This window comes from Gracilinanus agilis, chromosome 3 (assembly GCF_016433145.1).
Source record: "Gracilinanus agilis isolate LMUSP501 chromosome 3, AgileGrace, whole genome shotgun sequence".
Lineage (NCBI taxonomy): Eukaryota > Metazoa > Chordata > Mammalia > Didelphimorphia > Didelphidae > Gracilinanus > Gracilinanus agilis.
Genome location: NC_058132.1, coordinates 123,593,035 through 123,612,441, shown reverse-complemented (window position 1 = coordinate 123,612,441; position 19,407 = coordinate 123,593,035). Strand labels below are relative to the sequence as shown.

General features: G+C 36.3%; 1 protein-coding gene across 1 annotated transcript in view; it reads left to right on the top strand.

The window, feature by feature from the left end:
* The window catches only part of ATP7B (ATPase copper transporting beta), an 80,586-nt gene that overhangs the window by 36,485 nt on the left and 24,694 nt on the right, over nucleotides 1–19,407 (top strand). The window contains exons 6-12 of the mRNA XM_044666052.1: nucleotides 3,109–3,185; nucleotides 3,859–4,033; nucleotides 5,454–5,687; nucleotides 6,214–6,305; nucleotides 14,212–14,339; nucleotides 14,453–14,607; nucleotides 14,838–14,972. Coding sequence (XP_044521987.1) covers nucleotides 3,109–3,185; nucleotides 3,859–4,033; nucleotides 5,454–5,687; nucleotides 6,214–6,305; nucleotides 14,212–14,339; nucleotides 14,453–14,607; nucleotides 14,838–14,972 — 996 coding nt within the window. The remainder of the gene's footprint in view (nucleotides 1–3,108; nucleotides 3,186–3,858; nucleotides 4,034–5,453; nucleotides 5,688–6,213; nucleotides 6,306–14,211; nucleotides 14,340–14,452; nucleotides 14,608–14,837; nucleotides 14,973–19,407) is intronic.

Below are 19,407 nucleotides of genomic sequence, written 5' to 3'. Positions count from 1 at the left end.
GGCTTACTTAACCTAAGCCTCAGTTTCTCATCTGTAAAGTGGAGGTAATAATATCACCTACCTCTCACTATCATGCGGATGAAATAATATAATATTTGTAAAGCATTTTGTAAACCTTAAAGCACTTTATATAAATGCCAGCTATTATTGTTGTTGTTGTTTTAATGTAGAAAGAGAGCTAGTATATCTTTCCCTAAACTTTACCTTCTCTAGTCTAAACATCAGTATATCCTTCAACTTCAGCTTTTTGTGATAGTCTACTCGTCATCCTTCTGGCTAGTGCACCCTTCTCTAGGCATGCTCCAAGACATTTTTGAATATAGACACACCAATGTCTTTACTAAATGTGGGAACCAGATCTGGACATACTTCAGCTGTAGTCTGATCAAAGCTGACCAAAGCAAGAGTGCGGACATTGTCTCCCTGGTTCTGGACCTTATACAGCCCAAGATCATATTGTGATTGTAGAGACCGTCCTATTAAAAGAATGCTGTTGAGCTTGCAATTCATTAAAGCACCAAGGCTTTCTTTTGTATCTTCAGCACTTAACACCATATCTAGCACATGGTAGGCACATCATAATTATTTGTTGACTGATTTTTCCTCCATCCACACTTGTGTCAGTGACTTTTATACCTAAGTATAGACCTTTATAGTTAACTCAGTTAAACTTAATCTCAGGCAGTGTGGCTCATTGTCTTAACTTGTCAGAATCCCTTTTGAATCCCAGTTCTGTTACCCAGTGCAATTCACTTTCACCCCAAGCTTCATGCCACTCTTAAATAAATATAATAATGCGTCATCTTATCATTTCTTCCTCCTAATTGTATGGTCTAATCTATATGTTCCATCATAATATCACTTCATTTCTTCTCATATTTTAAGACTCCTACTTGTGAATTTCTTCATATAATAATGTTTTCAATATATAAAGCTATTCTTTTGGCCCTTGTTCTACCCTATTATTGGCATGTTCCAGTTACAAGTTCAAAGGATTTAGAGCTGGAAGAATTCTTGGAAATGACCTAGTTCTCCCTCTTACTTTACAGATGAGGAAATTAAGCCATAGAAAAGCAAAATGGCCTGTCCAGAGTCATACAGGTGACCTGTGACACTGCCTGAATTCTTGACTCTTCCATTATCCATAGTAGAGAATAGTAGTGATAACCTGTGTAGTTGTTTAAAAATTGATGAGGAAACCAAATTTGCAATATAACCTTTAGAAAACAGAATAAAGTTGCAGCTTAGTGGTAACCATGATCTTAAAATCTCTTATGAAATGCAACATCTTCATGCCAGATTAGCATTTTGTTCTTAACTTTCTTTTCAGTAAAATATGAGTGACTTTTCCAGTATTAAAAAACAACAAACAAACAAACAAAAAAGAAACACCCTATACCGAATGGACCTGGGAGACTGTTGGTATTCAATAATTTTTTTTAAACCCTTACCTTCTGTTTTAGAAGGCATGAGTGGTAAGGGCTAGGCAATGGGACTTGCCCAGGGTCACACAGCTAGGAAGTGTCTGAGGCCAGAATTGAACCCAAGACCTTCCATCTCTAGGCCTGGCTCTCAATCCACTGAGCTCCCCAGATGCCCCCAAATTCAATAAATCTTAAAGGATACTAACAAGAAGGAATAAAAGAATGATGTCAAGGATTAAAAGTCAAAATCTTAAGGGTAGGAAGAATCTCTAGAAGACAGTGAATGAGCACAGCCTTTAAAGTCTCTTAGTATTTTATATTCTTTGTTACTTACTACCTTCATTTGACCTCACTCCCATCAGAGACTGTGGCCGCATCATCCTTGTTCTGAGAAATTTCACCCACTCTCTGCCCTAGACCTTCTTTATTGCAACTTATGCCTCTTTTCCTTAGTACCACAATGTAGGCCCTGTTTCTCAACATTCTGAGATGTCCTCATCTCTTTCATACCTCCTCTTCCAACTCTATTTTATTTTTATTGTTAAAGACCTACCATGAATTTTCCAGGATCTTTGCCCACATGGGGTCAGTTATCTTGTTCCCTAGCAGTTTTTTTCCCATGGCCACTGTAAAGAGAGAATTTAAAGTCACTAGACAACTAGGAAGTGGGAAAGGAGGGGTGTGCATGTGTATATATAAACAAATAAACAAATAAATGAATAAATATATATATGGAAGATTGAGGGATTTTTAGTGATGAAATTCTTTTGAGTAACCTCTTAAATCATCCTATATTATAGTGAAATGATTCCTGTATTTAACATTGGGAAATCTGTGTTCTTATCTTCTAACATAGCATTTCTCAAACTTTTTTTTTAATCTCAGGGACCCCCTTTACATTCTTAAAAGTAATTGAAAACCCTCCCAAAGAACCTTTTTATGTATCTTATGTCTATCATTATTACTATGTTATAAATTAAAATATTTTATCAAAAAATTTACTTTGAGAACACCCTAGAAGAATCTCAGGGACCTCCAAGGGTCCCTAGACCACACTTTGAGAACTGCTGCTCTAACACTATATGCATGACTTTGAGCAACTTTCTAAACTTTTTCACTTCCAGTTTTATAATCTGAAAAGAAGGGGTTATATTTTCACCATCTCACATCACAGTGTAATGAGATAATCTGCATGATTATTTTATTATCAAAAATAGAAGGGGGAGTAAGTTGCCTTTGTGGCTTTGGACAAGTCCCAAGTCCCTTTAGATCTCAGTTCTGCAGAGTGCAGGAGCTAGACTCAATCTCATGGGGCCTTCTAGCTCTGAAGACCTCTGAATCTTGGATTCCTATAGAAGATGACTTTGCTATATACTGTGTCTGTATTCATGATGGTGGTGCATCACTGTCCTTATGGATGAAAGACATTCTATAAAGCATCACACATGCTAGATCCAGAATGGATCCTTCACGTGTGTGTGTGTGTGTGTGTATGGGGGGGGCAGTTGGAATTTGTACATTTTTTTTATAAAGAGAAATGAGAGCTTTTAAGCCACTGCTAATGGGCCAAAAAGGTGAGAGTGTCTCATAAACTCATTGCAGTATTTATGAAATACTTCTTCAAGTGCATTCATTTACCAAATATTCTCCATTTTTTCTTTTTCTTTTTTTTTTTAAAAACAAGGGAATTGGCTTTCATGCTTCCTTGGCTCAGAGAAATCCCAATGCTCATCATTTGGATCACAAGATGGAAATAAAACAGTAGGTAGAACAGTTAAAAATAATCCAAAGCTCTTGGATAAGTGTCTTACTCTCCTTAACCTGGATTCTTTGGCTTATTCTGGTACATGTTTGTCTATGTAACCATTGCTGCTGGTATCCAGTGTTTCATGCAATTTTGGACTAATGGCTTTGTGTCTCTTAGTTGTAACACCCCTGAGCTTAATTTGGGAGGGATCTTAGACCTAGAAAACTTTTCAAATTAAGAATTGGTACTTTATTTAAATGGGAGTTGAGATTAAGGCTTGACAAGAGGCTTCATGATATAGCAGAAAGAATGCTACCTTTGTAGCCAAGAGACCTGGGTTCTAATCCCTCCTCTACCACTTATTACATGAGCAAACACTTTACCTTTTTGTATCTTAATTACCTTATCTATAAAATGGGCTCAATTTATTCCTCATCTGCCTTTAGGCAGTACACTGGATCTGATGGTCCCTGAGGACCCATCTAACTCTATGGAAAACTTAGAGTGCCAAATATGCCCTCAGTGGACTGATGTCCAAGAGGGAGAGCCACTGGCTTTTTCCCCCTGGCAAAACCTCTGACACCAGTGATACAGGTGTGTCTCCAAACCCATCAGCAGGAGAACAGAGCACTAATCCAAATGAGAATTGTGTCTCACATGATGTGGTTGTTGCCCTTTCCTTTCTAGATGGAAGAAATCTTTCCTGTGCAGTCTGGTTTTTGGCATCCCTGTCTTGTGTTTGATGATTTACATGTTAATACCTAGCAGCCAGCCTCATGAGTCCATGGTATTGGAGCATAACCTCATCCCTGGATTATCCATCTTAAATCTCATCTTCTTTGTCCTATGTACTTTTGTCCAGGTGTGTATAAACAAGAAAAGCAAAGCTTTCTTGCTCTCTTGCTGCTTGGGTGAATGTGTGTGCTCTGGTCCCATGCCAGAGGAGGTCCCATGTTTAGTTATATGGAGGCACTTGATTGCTGCACCATAGCCCAGCAGGGATGCTGCGATGATGGATGGTGTCATTAGTGTCACTGACCTGCATGGGCTTTGCTCCTTGATGTGGAGGAGAATGGAGGAGCTCCTGCTTGGATCACTTCGTACTGATGTCCTCTTCTCTCCTGGGACCAGCAGTAGTTCCCTTCATGACTGTGTGATATGTTCTGTGCTTTGTTTGGCAGGAGCATCCTACTTTCTATCTGGCTTAAATGAGTATTGCTATACTGTTATACTCATAGTCTGAGCTTTCCTTTTCATCCTGAAACAGTGCTGAACCCGGAACCAGGGGATATTTGCTTGAATCACAGCTCTAACACTTACTAGCAATGTGCATTGGACAAATTACTCATCCTTTCTGGGTCTCATGTTTCTCAGATATAAAATAAGAGGGTTGGATTAGAAAAGAAGCCACTTGGTAGAACACTGTAGAATTTCAAAGGTGAAAAGAACTGTGAAGGTCCTCTAATCCAGTCACCATATTTTACATATGAGAAACCCCCAACTTGGAGTGAACATATGCTCAAGGTTATACTGTGAGGTGAGGCAGTCTCTAACAAACACCCATGATCTCTAAGGAGTTTAAAATGTGATGTATTTGGCTTTATGATAGAAAACCAAGAATATCTTCTTGGGTTAGGAAATGGGTAAATGATGAACTACATTTGGGGAAGGCAGCCACTTTTCAGGGCCTTAAACCCTCTTGGTTTTGCTCTGGAGCCTTAGGGATGAACATGACCTTTGAATAGTCTTTTGGCCCATTCCTCTCCCTCACTGGCCCTCAGTTTATAATCAGGGACTTCCTTTTAATCACAGATCAGCCACAAGTGCCTTCAAATATGTCATTTATTCACATATCATTAACCATACATATGTCTTCTAGTGTCAGTTAATTACATACCATTAACCACATGTGTGTCTTCTCAACTACACTGTAAGTTCTGTGAGCGTAGAGTTGATATTTAAATTGTTAACCTTCCTCCATTCTGAACACGGTGCTTTGTAAGTAAATGATTGACATCCTAGCTGAGCCTCCCTGGGTTTTTAAAGGCCATTCTTAGCAACTCCTCAATGCACAGTTAGCCTTTAGTCTTAGAATTCACTTTTAGTGTATGTGCTGCCGGAGTGAGAGCTAGAATTCCCTTTTAAAACTTCTCTGTTAAAATGAAAACAAACAGTTGTGTGAAAGCCAAGGACGAGTGTTCTCGGCAGGGGGTGCGGGGGGGGGGGGGGGGTTGGCTTCCTCCCAACAGTCACCTCCAGTGTCTCCGCCCTTCTCCCCACAGTTCCTAGGCGGCTGGTATTTCTACGTCCAGGCCTATAAGTCACTGAAGCACAAGACGGCCAACATGGACGTGCTCATCGTATTGGCCACAAGCATCGCCTACGTCTACTCTCTCGTGATCCTGGTGGTGGCCGTGGCCGAGAAGGCGGAGAAGAGCCCCGTCACCTTCTTCGATACGCCCCCCATGCTCTTTGTGTTCATCGCGCTGGGGAGGTGGCTGGAGCATGTGGCCAAGGTAAGTGGCGGGAGGAAGATGCTCGCAGTGCCCGGCCTGGGTCCAGATAGCGGGCACTCTGGTTCTGAGATAGCCAGCACCAGCCAGATGCCGATGTTAAAGGGACACGCAAGTCTTGCAGCTGCTTAACACACACACACACACGAAACCACTTCTACAACTTGGTGCGACTCCACCCTGAAAGAAATTAGGTTGAACCTAAAATAAAATAGGGAACAGATGGTTAAGAATTTTTAAAAATACATAGGTTCACTGCTGAAGCATTTGTACCCAATTATTTCTGCTTACTGTTGATGTGGCTATCAAGCCCATGGAGTGCCATTGTGGGTAGGAGGAGGGGCACCACTCTAGTATTCAATTAGAAAGAATTCTGAGTCCATCTGCAGCCTGTGTTAAATGACAACAGTTTTCTTCAGGTAAAGCAAAGTGGTTATCAAGCCATTACTTCTAACCACAGGACTGGAGGGGAGGGTCTGCACGGAGCTGTGTCTTATAAACGTTTCTCTGGGATCTCTTTTTCTCTTAGAGTAAAACGTCCGAAGCTCTTGCGAAACTAATGTCTCTTCAAGCCACAGAAGCTACTGTTGTGACGTTGGGTGAGGACAACCTAATCATCAGGTGACTGCACCAAAGACTCTCTTTCACAGACTGGGCTTTATAGCAGTCATTCAGAAAATGGTGATTGATGTAATGGGAGTAGCACTGGATAAGGTTTCAATAAATTAATAAATGAAGTGAATGTTACCATTTCCCTGAACCAGTACTTGGAGAGTTATGAGGAAAGGGCTCTATAAACCTTAAAGCATCATGTAAATGTGAGTTAATATTACCTTGCATGGCACTGTTGTGTATGGAAGACAAAAAAAAAACTTAGGCCTGGCACTTGCCCCCAAGTATATCAGCTGGTCTCTTATAATAGCATTCTGTTTAGTTTCCCCTTCTCAAGCTTCTCTTCATTTTAATCAAGGGGTTCTTAATCTGAGGCTCATGAACTTTTTATTTATTTGTTTGTTTGTTACATTAAGGTTCCCAGGTATCTTCCTTTCCTTCCTGCACTAGAGAAGGCATCCATCTTTGACCAAAAGAAAAAAATGCATATATAAAACTATGTCATGCATGTTTCTATTCATCAGTTCTTTCTCTGGAGGTGGACTTTCATAGATATTCATAAACAATATTTCTGTATATGGTGTTCTCTTGGTTTTGCTCATTTTACTCTCCATAATTTAATTTAGGTCTTTCCACGTTTTTAAAAAAAATAACTTTCTTGCTATTTCTTACTGTGAAGAAGTCATCACAATCACATCCAACTTGTTTAATCATTCCCCAATTGATGACCATCCCTTCAATTTCTAGTACTTTGCCACCACGAAGAAAGCTGCTATAAATATTTTAGAACATACAGATTCCTTTCCTTTTCCCCTAATCACTCTAGGAAACAGCTCTAATAGTGGTATTGCTAGGTTTTGTGAACTTATCTTAAAAAACATATTTTGATGCCTATATTTCAGAAGAAATCAGTTTCCTTTGTAATGCTCTCTAGTCTATTTATGTATTTAAAAACATTCTTTTGATAAGTTTCATAACTAAATTTCATCATCACTTCTATACAACTCTCTGGTCACTTCAGGTTTTACAAAAGTTTTCATCACTTGCTGATCAGTGATGGAAAGTGTTACATTTGTAATTTAGGCCTTAAGAACATTCAAAAAACCAAATTTTGGTGCTTAAGGAATGGTTGAGGAGACCCAGGTGGCTGAGCTAGAGGACCTTCTCTGTAGATCCACTGGTCTGAGAAAAGGATCATCCAGAACCTGTCACACATGAAGCATAGTAATAGAATGTCCCGTTTTGTTAAAATTAAAATAAATCACTAAAATAAATTCTTATATAAACTTCACAAAACTAAAGAAGTGTAAAAATATAAATAATTAATCTTTTGATTGATATGTTTTATAGTTTATACAATTTATACCTCTGAAGTTACTAAAGTTTAAACCTGAACTAGGTTTTTGGGGATATCTTGTGTATCTGCCCCAAGAAAATAAAAACTCCTCAAAAGTAAGGACTATTTTGTTGTGTCTTTGTATGTCTGGCACATAGCACTGAGTCTTATACCCAGCAAACATTTAATGAATAGTTAATAATCATTTTATAAATATCTGTTCTACATTAATCATTTTATACATTAGAAAACTTTGGATCTTTTTTTTTAAATTAAACCCTTACCTTCTATCTTATCACTTCTAAGATAGAAGCCTGGAAAGGGCTAGGCATTTGCAGTTATGTGACTTGCCCAGCTAGGAAGTGTCTAAGACCAGATATGAACCAGGTCCTCCCAACTCCAGGCCAGGCACTCTATCCATTGTGCTACTTAGCTGCCCCAACTTTGGATCTTAGAGGTGTATTTCCCATGGTTATTTGGATAGTAAATAGTAAACCTAGGCCCTCTAACCTTTGATTCTGTCCTCTATCCCCTACACTTAATTGATCAAGCAGCTAAGATGTGCCAATATAGCTAGGTCTCAATTAGAGGGAATAATGAATTCCCTAAAGTGGCTGTATATTTCCCTTTGGCCAAAACCATTTACCATATATACATTATAATACTTCAAATAATTCAAGTTGAAATTTGTGAAATAATTTTTAGGATTCATTATTCACACTAATTAGGGCCTAGCTTTAAAAAGTAAATTTAAAAAGTCAAAAAGACAATAGTGTCACTGACATGTGTAGTATGTAGTTTATAGCTGATATATAACATATAATTAACAATATATATATAGTATATAGTGTCAAATAAGTGCCACAGGGGTACTAGCAAGGTAAAGGGCAAGTCACTTAACTTCTGTCTGCCTAAGTTTCCTCATTTATAAAATGGGGATAATAATAATAAGATAATAATAATACCACTTCTTACTTGTTAATATATATATATATATATATATATATANTCAATTAGAGGGAATAATGAATTCCCTAAAGTGGCTGTATATTTCCCTTTGGCCAAAACCATTTACCATATATACATTATAATACTTCAAATAATTCAAGTTGAAATTTGTGAAATAATTTTTAGGATTCATTATTCACACTAATTAGGGCCTAGCTTTAAAAAGTAAATTTAAAAAGTCAAAAAGACAATAGTGTCACTGACATGTGTAGTATGTAGTTTATAGCTGATATATAACATATAATTAACAATATATATATAGTATATAGTGTCAAATAAGTGCCACAGGGGTACTAGCAAGGTAAAGGGCAAGTCACTTAACTTCTGTCTGCCTAAGTTTCCTCATTTATAAAATGGGGATAATAATAATAAGATAATAATAATACCACTTCTTACTTGTTTATATATATATATATATATATATATATGTTGCCTTGATTCTTTAACAGGCCAGAATCACTTCTTAAAGAAATGGTGTCCTCCATTTAGACTAACTGGTTGTTTTAATTTTTTTATATATAAAAATCAATCAGTAAACATTTATTAAGTACCTAATATGTGATAGGCTCTAACCTTGCATGCTAAAACCCAAAAAAAAAAGTTTTTATTCCATGATAATGGTAATAATAAGAACTAAACATATAACTCTAGATATGATCTGACCAGGACAGAGCACAACAGAACTGTCGTCTTTGTTTTATACTGTTTTTCTGTTAATGCCACGTAAGCTTGCCCTTTATTCAGGTTACTTAAATCAAGTTTCTAGGCCACTAATCCCAAGATCTTTGGCACATCACTGCTCTCTAGTCATCCCTCCATCACTCTATGCTTGTGCAGATGACTTTTTTTTAACCAAACTGTAGTTCTATATTATTTCTATATCTGAAGGATCTGTAATTTTGTAAATATGGGCATTTCCCTGGTGCATATTGCAAACCCTCTGTAAGTAGATGATTAATTCTAAAGACTGCTATATTAAAAAAATCATTACTCTGGAGCCAATTATGTGATGAACTTCTACAAATTTATCTAGGCTGGTTCTAAGGTAACAAATATGTACTCCATCACCAGACCCATACTTGAATTCTTTTAGCTTGGTAGCCAGAGCTTATGCTCTGTTGGTTTGGTCTTTGGGAACCTAGGGTTACTTTGCATTATGATGAGACATTAAGATGTCTAGTGGACTTTACATTTATCCCAGTCATTTTCAACTTAGTAACTTTGGCTCATCATTATATCTTTTTTTGGATTCTTATCTGTTTGTGACTAGAAAATTATAGTATTTGCAGCCAGTAGGGTCCATTTGTGATCATCTAGTCTAATTGTAAAGATGAGAAAACCATGAAGTCTTGAGAGATGTAGAAACTTTCCTAAAATTATGGAAATGATAGGTAGCAGAACTAGAATTGGAAACCAGGGCCTCTGACTCCTAATCCAGTGGGTTTTTTCCCTATTATACGATATTTCTTCCTTTTGATTTTATTAATCAGCTTGGGGATATTAAAAAATACACAAGCAATCCAACCTGTTCTTCTCTTCTTGTTTATTCCAGATCCAACTCCTTCTTTGAAATACCTGTCCAAATAGCTTTATATAGAGCAGGCATTTAATAAATATGTGTTGAAGTAGGCTTCAGACTGGAAAACACACTTCAGTGCAGCAAACATGTAATAAATAAATACCTATTTCCTGTAATTGTACCTCTTGTTGTCCATGACTACTGGAACCTCTTTGTTTTCATAGTGTCTGACACATTACAAGTGCTAGAATGTTGGAAGATAATGAAAATGGGAATAAGACTTTGAGGCATTCGATTCCACCCTCTCCCAGCCTCCTTTAGAAATAATCACTGTAATGGATTCAGAATGCAACATAAAACAACATGAAATGGGTTTATAGTCTGTCATTAGAGTTTGTGTAGAACAAAACCTGTTTCCCCCTCCAGGTGCTTATGTACTTTGCTGCTCTATAGGCAACTGGTTATATTCTGAGAGTAGCAAGAATAAAAATGGTTTTGATTGATTCACTATTATACATTAGACCTTGGAAATGTTTAGCATATGTTTTTCCAGAATCAATATAGTAAAAACTCCTTCATATCACTCTTATAAACAGAGCTTAGCATCTTTTTTTTAAATGGTGATTAAAAATGGTTTCTTCTTGAAGGACTGCTAGCCATTGAGAAAATATTTTTTCTATATAAGCTAAAGTTTGAGACCCTCCACACTTTCTGTCAGAAAATAGACTGTAATATATAAAATCACTGGTCACTAAAGGAAGGATGGAATTCAAATTTCAGTTCATATTAGGCATCGGTTAAGTATTGATCAGAGAGAATACAAGGAATCATAGTGAGTTATGAGTACATCCACATCAGAAGACTTTGTCTCAGGGAAGGAGGGTTTGGAACAGAAATACAATATACCTTTTCTCTCTTTTTGGCTTCTGCAATGTGAGGAACCAGGAGTAGAAATTACTAAAAATTTTTGTGTGATAGAGCCAAGATGGCAGATTAGAGGTAGCAACTCAGCTGAACTCTCTCAACATTCCCCTCCAAACAACTTTAACACCTCAAATCAAGTTTTGGAGTGGCAGAGCCAACAAAAGATCAGTGAGAAAACTTTGGAGGTCTGAAGACAGATCTGTGATTGGATAGGGGCAGGGCCAGGGCACACAAGGCAGCAGAGGAAGCATCAACACCAGCACCAGTGGTGAGCCTTTGAGGTTGTTACAATAGTGGAAGCAGCAGCTTCAGGAGCTCTTGGCCCAAAGATGGTAAGGGGTCAGACAGCTTATTTGAAAGAGATTATGGTGCCTTTGCTAATACTGGGTGTAGCTGATTGGTAATTCCACTGACCATATCCAGTGTTTGGGACAAAATTCCAAGGCAAGAAGTAGTGATAAGGGTTAGTCACAAAGGAGCAGAAACTCTGTTTGCAGTTCCAGGTCCATGAGGAACTCTAGTGCTTCTAGCTATAGGAATCTAGGAATTCTTCCTGGGTAAAGACCAGAACATACACTAAGAGATCAGTGACCATAATTCTCTGAGGATAACATCACCTTGGACACACCAAAAATTTGCAGATTCCCAAAACTATCTCTGAAATGGTAGCATGAAAAAACTGAAGCTTGGGACAGTGCCTTTCCACCCTCAGGTGAGCAGAACCCAACATTAACATAAAGTTCAATGTTGAGAAGTAGACTAGAAAAAGTACTTAACCATAAAAAGTGACTTCTGTGGAAGAAGACAATGTGAAAACAGCTACAAACAGAGCCTCAAAGAAAAAATTCTAATTGGGCCCAAGCCCCCAAAAAAGAATTCCTGAAAGAGTTAAAGAAAGAGATAAGTGATAGAAGAAAAATTAGGAAAAGAAATGAGAATGGTTGCAAGAAAATTATAAAAAAAAAATTACCAACTTGGTAAGAGAGGAACAAAAAAATACTGAAGAAAATATCATTTTAAAAAACAGAATTAGCCAAATGGTTAGAGACATAAAAATTCACTGAAGAATTCTTTAAAAAATAGAATAGGCCAAATGGGAAAAGATGTACAAAATTCACTAAAGAAAACAATTTCTTAAAAATTAGAATTGGGCAAGTGAAAGCTAATGACTTCAAGAGACACCAAGAAACAATAAAAAACAAAGTCAAAATATTGGAAAATAATAGAAGAAAATGTGAAATATCTCATCAGAAAAACAACCAATCTAGAAGATAAAGGAGAGATAATTTAAGAATTATTAGACTACTTGAAAGGCATGATCAAAGAGTCTAGAAATCATCTTTCAAGAAATCATAAAAGAAAACTGCTCTAATATCTTAGATCTATTGGCCAAAATAGAAATGGAAAGAAATCTGCCAATTACCTACTGAAAGAAACCCCAAAATGAAAATTCCCAGAAATATTATGGCCATATTCCAGAGCTTCCAGGTTAAAAAGAAAATACTTCAAGGTTCCAGAAAGAAACAATTCAAATAGTGTAGAGCTAGTTAGGATCACACAAAATTTAGTGGCTTCCATGTTAAAGGAGCAGAGAACTTGGAATATGATATTTCCCAGAAGGCAAAGGAGCTAGGATTACAACCAAGAATTGTTTATCCAGCAAAACTGAGTTTATCCTCTCCCTATAAACAGGATATTTAATATTCAGGCATTCAGATCTATGGATAGGGGAGGTGTTCAAGACTATACAAGAGACTGAGAAGGTCAAAGAAGGATCATTTTGGTTATAAAAAATTAAAAATTTCTTTCAGAAATAAAACCAATGCAACTCAAATGAGGAGAGGGAACAAATGAGAAAAATCTTTGCAGCAAGTTTTTACTTATATATATATCTCATTTCTAAGATACATAGGGAATTGATTCAAATTTTGATGAATAAATGCCATTCTCCAATTGATAAATGGTCAAAGTATATGAAAAGGCAATTTAAAGAGAAGGAAATCCTGGCTATCAATAGCAACATGGAAAAAATAATCTAAATCACTAGTAATTAGAGAAATACAAATAAAAGCACCTCTTCAGTGAAGGGCTCTACTTCACACACATCAAATGGCAAAGCTGACAAAAAACGTAAATGCTGAAGGGAGTGTGGGAAAACAAATACACTAATGTACTGCTGATGGAACTATGCCCAAAAAGCTATTAAACTGTGCATACATATTCTTTGACCTAGTGATACTATTATTAGGCGTATACCCCAGGAGATGAAAGAAAGGAGAAAAGATCCCATGGGTACAAAAATATTTGTAGCAGCTTTTCTTAAGGTAGCAAACAATTTCAAACTGAGCGAACGTCCTTCTACTGGGGAATGGCTGAACAAGTCATGATCTATGTATGTGATGGAATGCTCTTGTATTGTAAGAAATGATGATGACTTTATGAAGCCTTTTAGAGAAACCTGGGAAGGCTTGTGTGAACTAATTCGCAGGGAAGTGAGAACTAGGAGAATATTTTATACAATTTCAAAAATATTGTAAAGGCAATCAACTTTGAAAATCTTAGGCACTTGGACAAACACAATGAACAACCATAATTTCAGAGAATTCATGGTGACATAGGCCACCCATTTCCTGAAAGAGAAGTAAATGGCTTAGAGTACTAATTGAGACTTTTTTTGGACATGACTAATTCAAGAGTTTGTTATGCTTGACTATACAGGGGACTTTGTTTTCTTGCTTGATTAAGGAAGATGAAGGGAAATAGAATTTTTGACTTAAAATAATTTAACTAAAAAAAAGTTTAAGCATCCAAAGAAGAACATCTGCTTTGAATGTAATATGGTCCCTGTGATGAGAAAATATATATGAAATACTTCTAGAATGTGGTTTGTAGGAATTAAAACTAGAAGAAACCTTAAAGATCATCTAATTCAACTTATTCAGTTTAAATATAAGGAGCTGTAGGTCCAGAAGAGTGGAGAGATTTTTCTAATATTACCAAAAAACCCCCAGCAGAGCTAGAATTCGAACCTACATCCTTTAACTCCAAATCCAGCACAATTTTTGCTAGACTATAATTCTTGGGCTTTTTATTTTCCCAATTTTTTACTTTAGTAATATTTATTTCAGGGAGGAGCAAGTACCTATGGAGCTGGTTCAGCGGAATGATGTGATCAAGGTAGTACCTGGGGGAAAGTTCCCTGTAGATGGAAAAGTCCTAGAAGGCAGCACCATGGCAGATGAGTCCCTCATCACAGGTTAGCTAGCATTGATTGTACTTCACTTCTGGGAGATTGCATGGAATTTGCTGGACACCTAAATGCTAATGGTAAATGTAGCTCATAATATTTTTCCCTTTTCTTCTCTCTAGGAGAAGCTATGCCAGTTACTAAGAAACCAGGGAGCACAGTGATTGCTGGTTCAATCAATGCTCATGGCTCAGTGCTAATTACTGCTACTCATGTTGGGCCTGACACCACATTGGCACAAATTGTGAAATTGGTAGAAGAGGCTCAAATGTCAAAGGTAATGAAAACATCCAGAGGATTTGACAAACATTTGGACATGGCTTCTTAGTATCCTCACTCTGGAAATTATTTTAAGAACTTCAAAGGAGCCCAATCAGTTTTCTCACGTGTGGCAATGAAATGATTAAGGAAGGAGATGATTATGCTTTCTTGCTCCATGCTTATAGATAACATTGTTTATCTTTTTAAGTTCTAATAATTTTGGTGTATTATTGTTTTTTTCCATAGGCACCCATACAGCAACTGGCTGACAAATTTAGTGGGTATTTTGTCCCATTCATCATCATCATTTCGACTGTTACATTGGTGGTATGGATTGTAATTGGTTTTATCGATTTTGATGTTGTTCAAAAATACTTTCCCGTAAGTTGAATGCTTGGATTATATTGGCTTCCTATATACTACTACAACTAATGCTTCTTTTTCAGTGTCCAAATTCATCAGCCGTTAGTTATCCATAGCCTTCATTATAATTTCTTATTCCTTTTTTTTTTTTTTTTTTTTTTTTTTTTTTTTTGCCATACAAATCCAAAACAGAGGCAGGGGGATCAGCTTACCATTTTCCCAAATGCTTCTGATTGACCTTGGCCAACATTGCTGTGTGTTTTACATTGTAATCATTGTCAAAACAAATTGGTTTCTTATTGCTTTAATTTTGTGCCTGTAGGAGTTTAGTTTTGAACGTGTCAGGATTTCCAACCTATGTCAAAACTTGCATGAGTGTATTGATCACTTTTGTTGTGTGCCTACTGTGTTCAAAGCACTGTGATCAGGGCTGTCAGGAAGGCAAAAACAAGGAAATTACCAACCCTTCTTCACTCAAGGAGCTTATAATTCAGTGTGGAAATAAGAAAAAATATACTTAGAAAATTAACAAAAAACAAGTTTTTCATAATAAAGCCAAAGTTAAGTGTGATAAGCAATGCTTTTAACTATTTTGCTTTGTTTTGAACTTTGGTTTCTTTTATCTAGAAAAGGCAAAGACATACACACACACACATATATTCTTGTTAGTTTTTTGTCATAGGCCTAAAGTTTAGGAAGCTACATTTCTACTTTTTGTGCTATTTTTCTGTCACTGATTCCCTCATGGGATTCATGATTCATGGAACACTGATTCTTGGAACATGTATTGCCACAATTGAGATGTCATTTCTTATTTTTAAATTAATAGGGATAGAAACTAGACCTGGGATTTTACTTGTCTAGGAAACTCTCAGGTAAGAAAACTCCATCTACTAGTACAGGTCAGCATCCCCTCTCCAAAAGTTTAGTTTTAGACATTTCCTAGTGGTAAGAGGGTTAGTGACTTTCCCAGGGTCACATAGTAATATATGTATTACAGGAGGCAATTAAACCCAGATCTTCTTGACCTCTAGGTCAGCACTGTCTACTATTTCTATTCTATGTGGCCTTTCTTTGAAAGGAGTACTTACTTTGAAACAGACAGACATCCAAATACAGCTTTTTCTGATATCAAGTTGTATTTCTTTAGTAATAAAAGCAAATTACAAATACTCCTCTGGAGAGGGAAAGAAGGGGACTTAAAAGTACCAGATCTCAAATCATACTACAAACCAGTAATTATCAAAACCACTTGGTACTGGTTAAGAAATAGAGAGGTTGGTCAGTGGAACAGAAATAAATATACAATATGTGGAAGGAAATGAACACAGTAGCTTAGTATTTGATAAACCCCAATATCCTAATTATTGGTACAATAATTAATATTAATACCTGGAGTTAGTTAATTTGATTGTTTATAAAAGCTGTGACTTTTGGGGCCCAGGAGTGGTGGGATGGAGACAAGGAAAAAAATTTGTTTGTCCTAACATAAAAAGTTTGACTATGTGACTTTATTGGATTTCTGTTGTTCTATGCTTCCTCATCTTTTATTTGGACTTCTTTTTTTCACTTCAAAATCATGGTGGAGCTAATAAATGAGGTATTGTATGATCCTATAACTTTGCTCCATGAGAATTATTTCCAAGGTGAATAGTCCACATTATTTCCCAGGATTCTGTTGAATCCTAATAACTTACACGTGGATTTGTACCAAAGAGGTATGGACCATTGAATTTTGACACAAATGGCTAGACTTGCTTAAGAACTATCTGGATCCTTCTGCCTCGTTTTTAAAATTACAAACTTAAAAACTTTTCTGAAACTGAAATATTTAATTTTCTTTTTAAAAACTAATGTCCATTTAAAAAATTTTTGAGTTCCAAATTCTCTTTCTCCTTCCCACCTCTCCCCCACTGATTGAGAAGACAAGCAATATGATATCAATTAGTCATGTGAAGTCATGCAAATATATTTCTATATTAACCATATTGAAGAGAAGCAAAAAGCAAGAAGAGTAAAAACAAGTAAAAAATATGATTCAGTCTGCACTCAGATGATCAGTTCTCTCTCTGATGCATCACATTTTTTATCCTGGATCCTTTAGATATTACCTTTGATCATTGTATTGATCAGAGTGGTTGTCTTTCATAGTTGATCATCCTTACAATATTGCTATTATTGTGTACAATGATCTCCTGGTTCTGCTCACTTTATTTTGCATCATTTCATATAAGTCTTCCCAGGTTTTTCTGCAACCATCTTGCTCATCATTAGTATTCCACCACAATCATATGCCATAACTTGTTTATCCATTCTCTAATTGATGAGCATAATCTCTGTTTCCAATTCTTTGTCCCCACAAAAAAAAATCTATTATAAATATTTTTTGTACCTTTAGGTCCTTTTCCCTTTCCCTTGATCTCTTTGGTATACAGACATAGTAGTAGTATTACTGGGTCAAAGGGTATGCACAATTTTATAGTAATCAGGGGATAGTTCCAAATTGTTCTTCAGAATGATTGACTAGTTCACAACTCTACCACAGGCCATAAGAGCACTAGTGTATCTTTTTTCCCACATCCCTTCAGCATTATCATTTTCCTTTTGTGCCATGTTAACCAGTCTGATAGGTATGAAATAGTACCTCAAAGTTGTTTTAATTTTCATTTATCTAATCAATAGTAAATTAGGGCATTTTAATATAATCATTGATAGCTTTGATGTCTTCTGAAAACTGCTATTCATGTCCTTTAACCTTTTATCAATTGGGTGAATGGCTCTCATTTTTATAAATTTTGGCTCATTTCCTTATATATTTGTGAAGAGACCTTTATCAGAGAAACTTGCTATAAAATCTTTCCCCAGTATCATGTTTTCCTTCTAATTTTGGCTGCATTGGTTTTGTTTGTGAAAAGCCTCCTTTTTTTTAATTTCATGTAATCAAAATTATCCATTTTACTTACTCTGGTCCTCTCTATTTCTTATTTGGTCATAAATTCTTCCTTTATTCATAAATCTGACAGATACATTTTCTGTGCTCCCCTAATTTACTTAATATCCCAGCCTTTATTCCTAAATCATGTACCCATTTTGACCCTATCTTGATAACTCAGCATGAGATGTTGGTCTTTGCCCAGTTTCTACCAAATTGCTTTCCAATTTTCTTAGCAATTTTTGTCAAATATTGAATTCTTGCCCTTAAAGTTTCCATCTTTGGGTCATCAAACCCTAGATTTCTATGGTCATCTCCTGCTTCGTATTATGTACCTAATATATTCCACTGATCCACTACTTTATTTCTTAGTCACTGCCAGATTGCTTTGATGATTCCTGCTGTGTAATATGGTTTAGCTCTGGTACTGTTAGGCTACCTTCCTTCACATTTTTTTTTCCCACTGATTCTCTTGATATTCTTAACCATATGTTCTTTCAGATGAATTTTATTGTTATTTTTTCCAGCTCTATAAAATAATTGTTTTGTACTTTGATTAATATAGTATTGAATAACTAAATTAATTTAAATAGAACTGTCTTTTTTATATTGGCTCAGCCTACCCATGAGGAATTAATTTTTCTCAGTTAAAGTCTATACTTGTATGAAAAGTAAAAAAGAAATATTTTTAAATACAGGTCCAAAATTTTTATTTGTAAAAAAACCATAAACTGTCAATAGTAGAGACAGTGTGGTATAGTGGATTAGGGACCTGGCCTTGAAGCTGAGAAGATCTGGGTGTTCAAGTCCTTTCCCTGCTGTGTGTCCCTGGGCAAATCATTTAACGTCCTAATGTTCTAGACCAGTGATGGGCAAACTACGGCCAGTGGGCCAGATGCAGCCCTCTGAAATGTTCTAACCGGACAGGGGAGGACATTATTCCTAATCTGACGAATACAATGAGTAGGATACAATACAATGAAACTTTGAAAGAGTTGCCTTAGAAACAGACTGAAAGAGGAGCATTTCCTTTCCTTTGGCCCCCTCTTTAAAAAGTTTGCCCATCACTGATCTAGACAAGTAGAGTAAAACTTAGATAGAAATAGAGGCCACTTAACAGTACATAAGGATAACTGCAGCTGCATGTTAACTTAGAAAAACACATAATAACATTATGTTTTATTGTATGTTTATTTATTTTATTAAATATTTCCCAGTGACAATTTAATCTGGTTGTACTACTCTTAGGAGTGCTTCAGCCAGTGGGCTGAATGTTTGACTCCTTTGCTCTAGGCCATCTACAATTGTAGGTTGCAGGAAAAGGTGCCAGCCTGCATTGGCAGAGAGTTTCTCACCTGAGAATTCCCTCTGCTAATAATAGTCACTGGTTCTGTCCCTATCCCTGTCAGCTTTTATAAATGAAGCCCATACTTAAGATTTATCTAATAAAGTAGGGGAAGAAATAGGAAATTATGTTACAATATCACTGTTACAATACAATGTTACAACACAACATTCAGG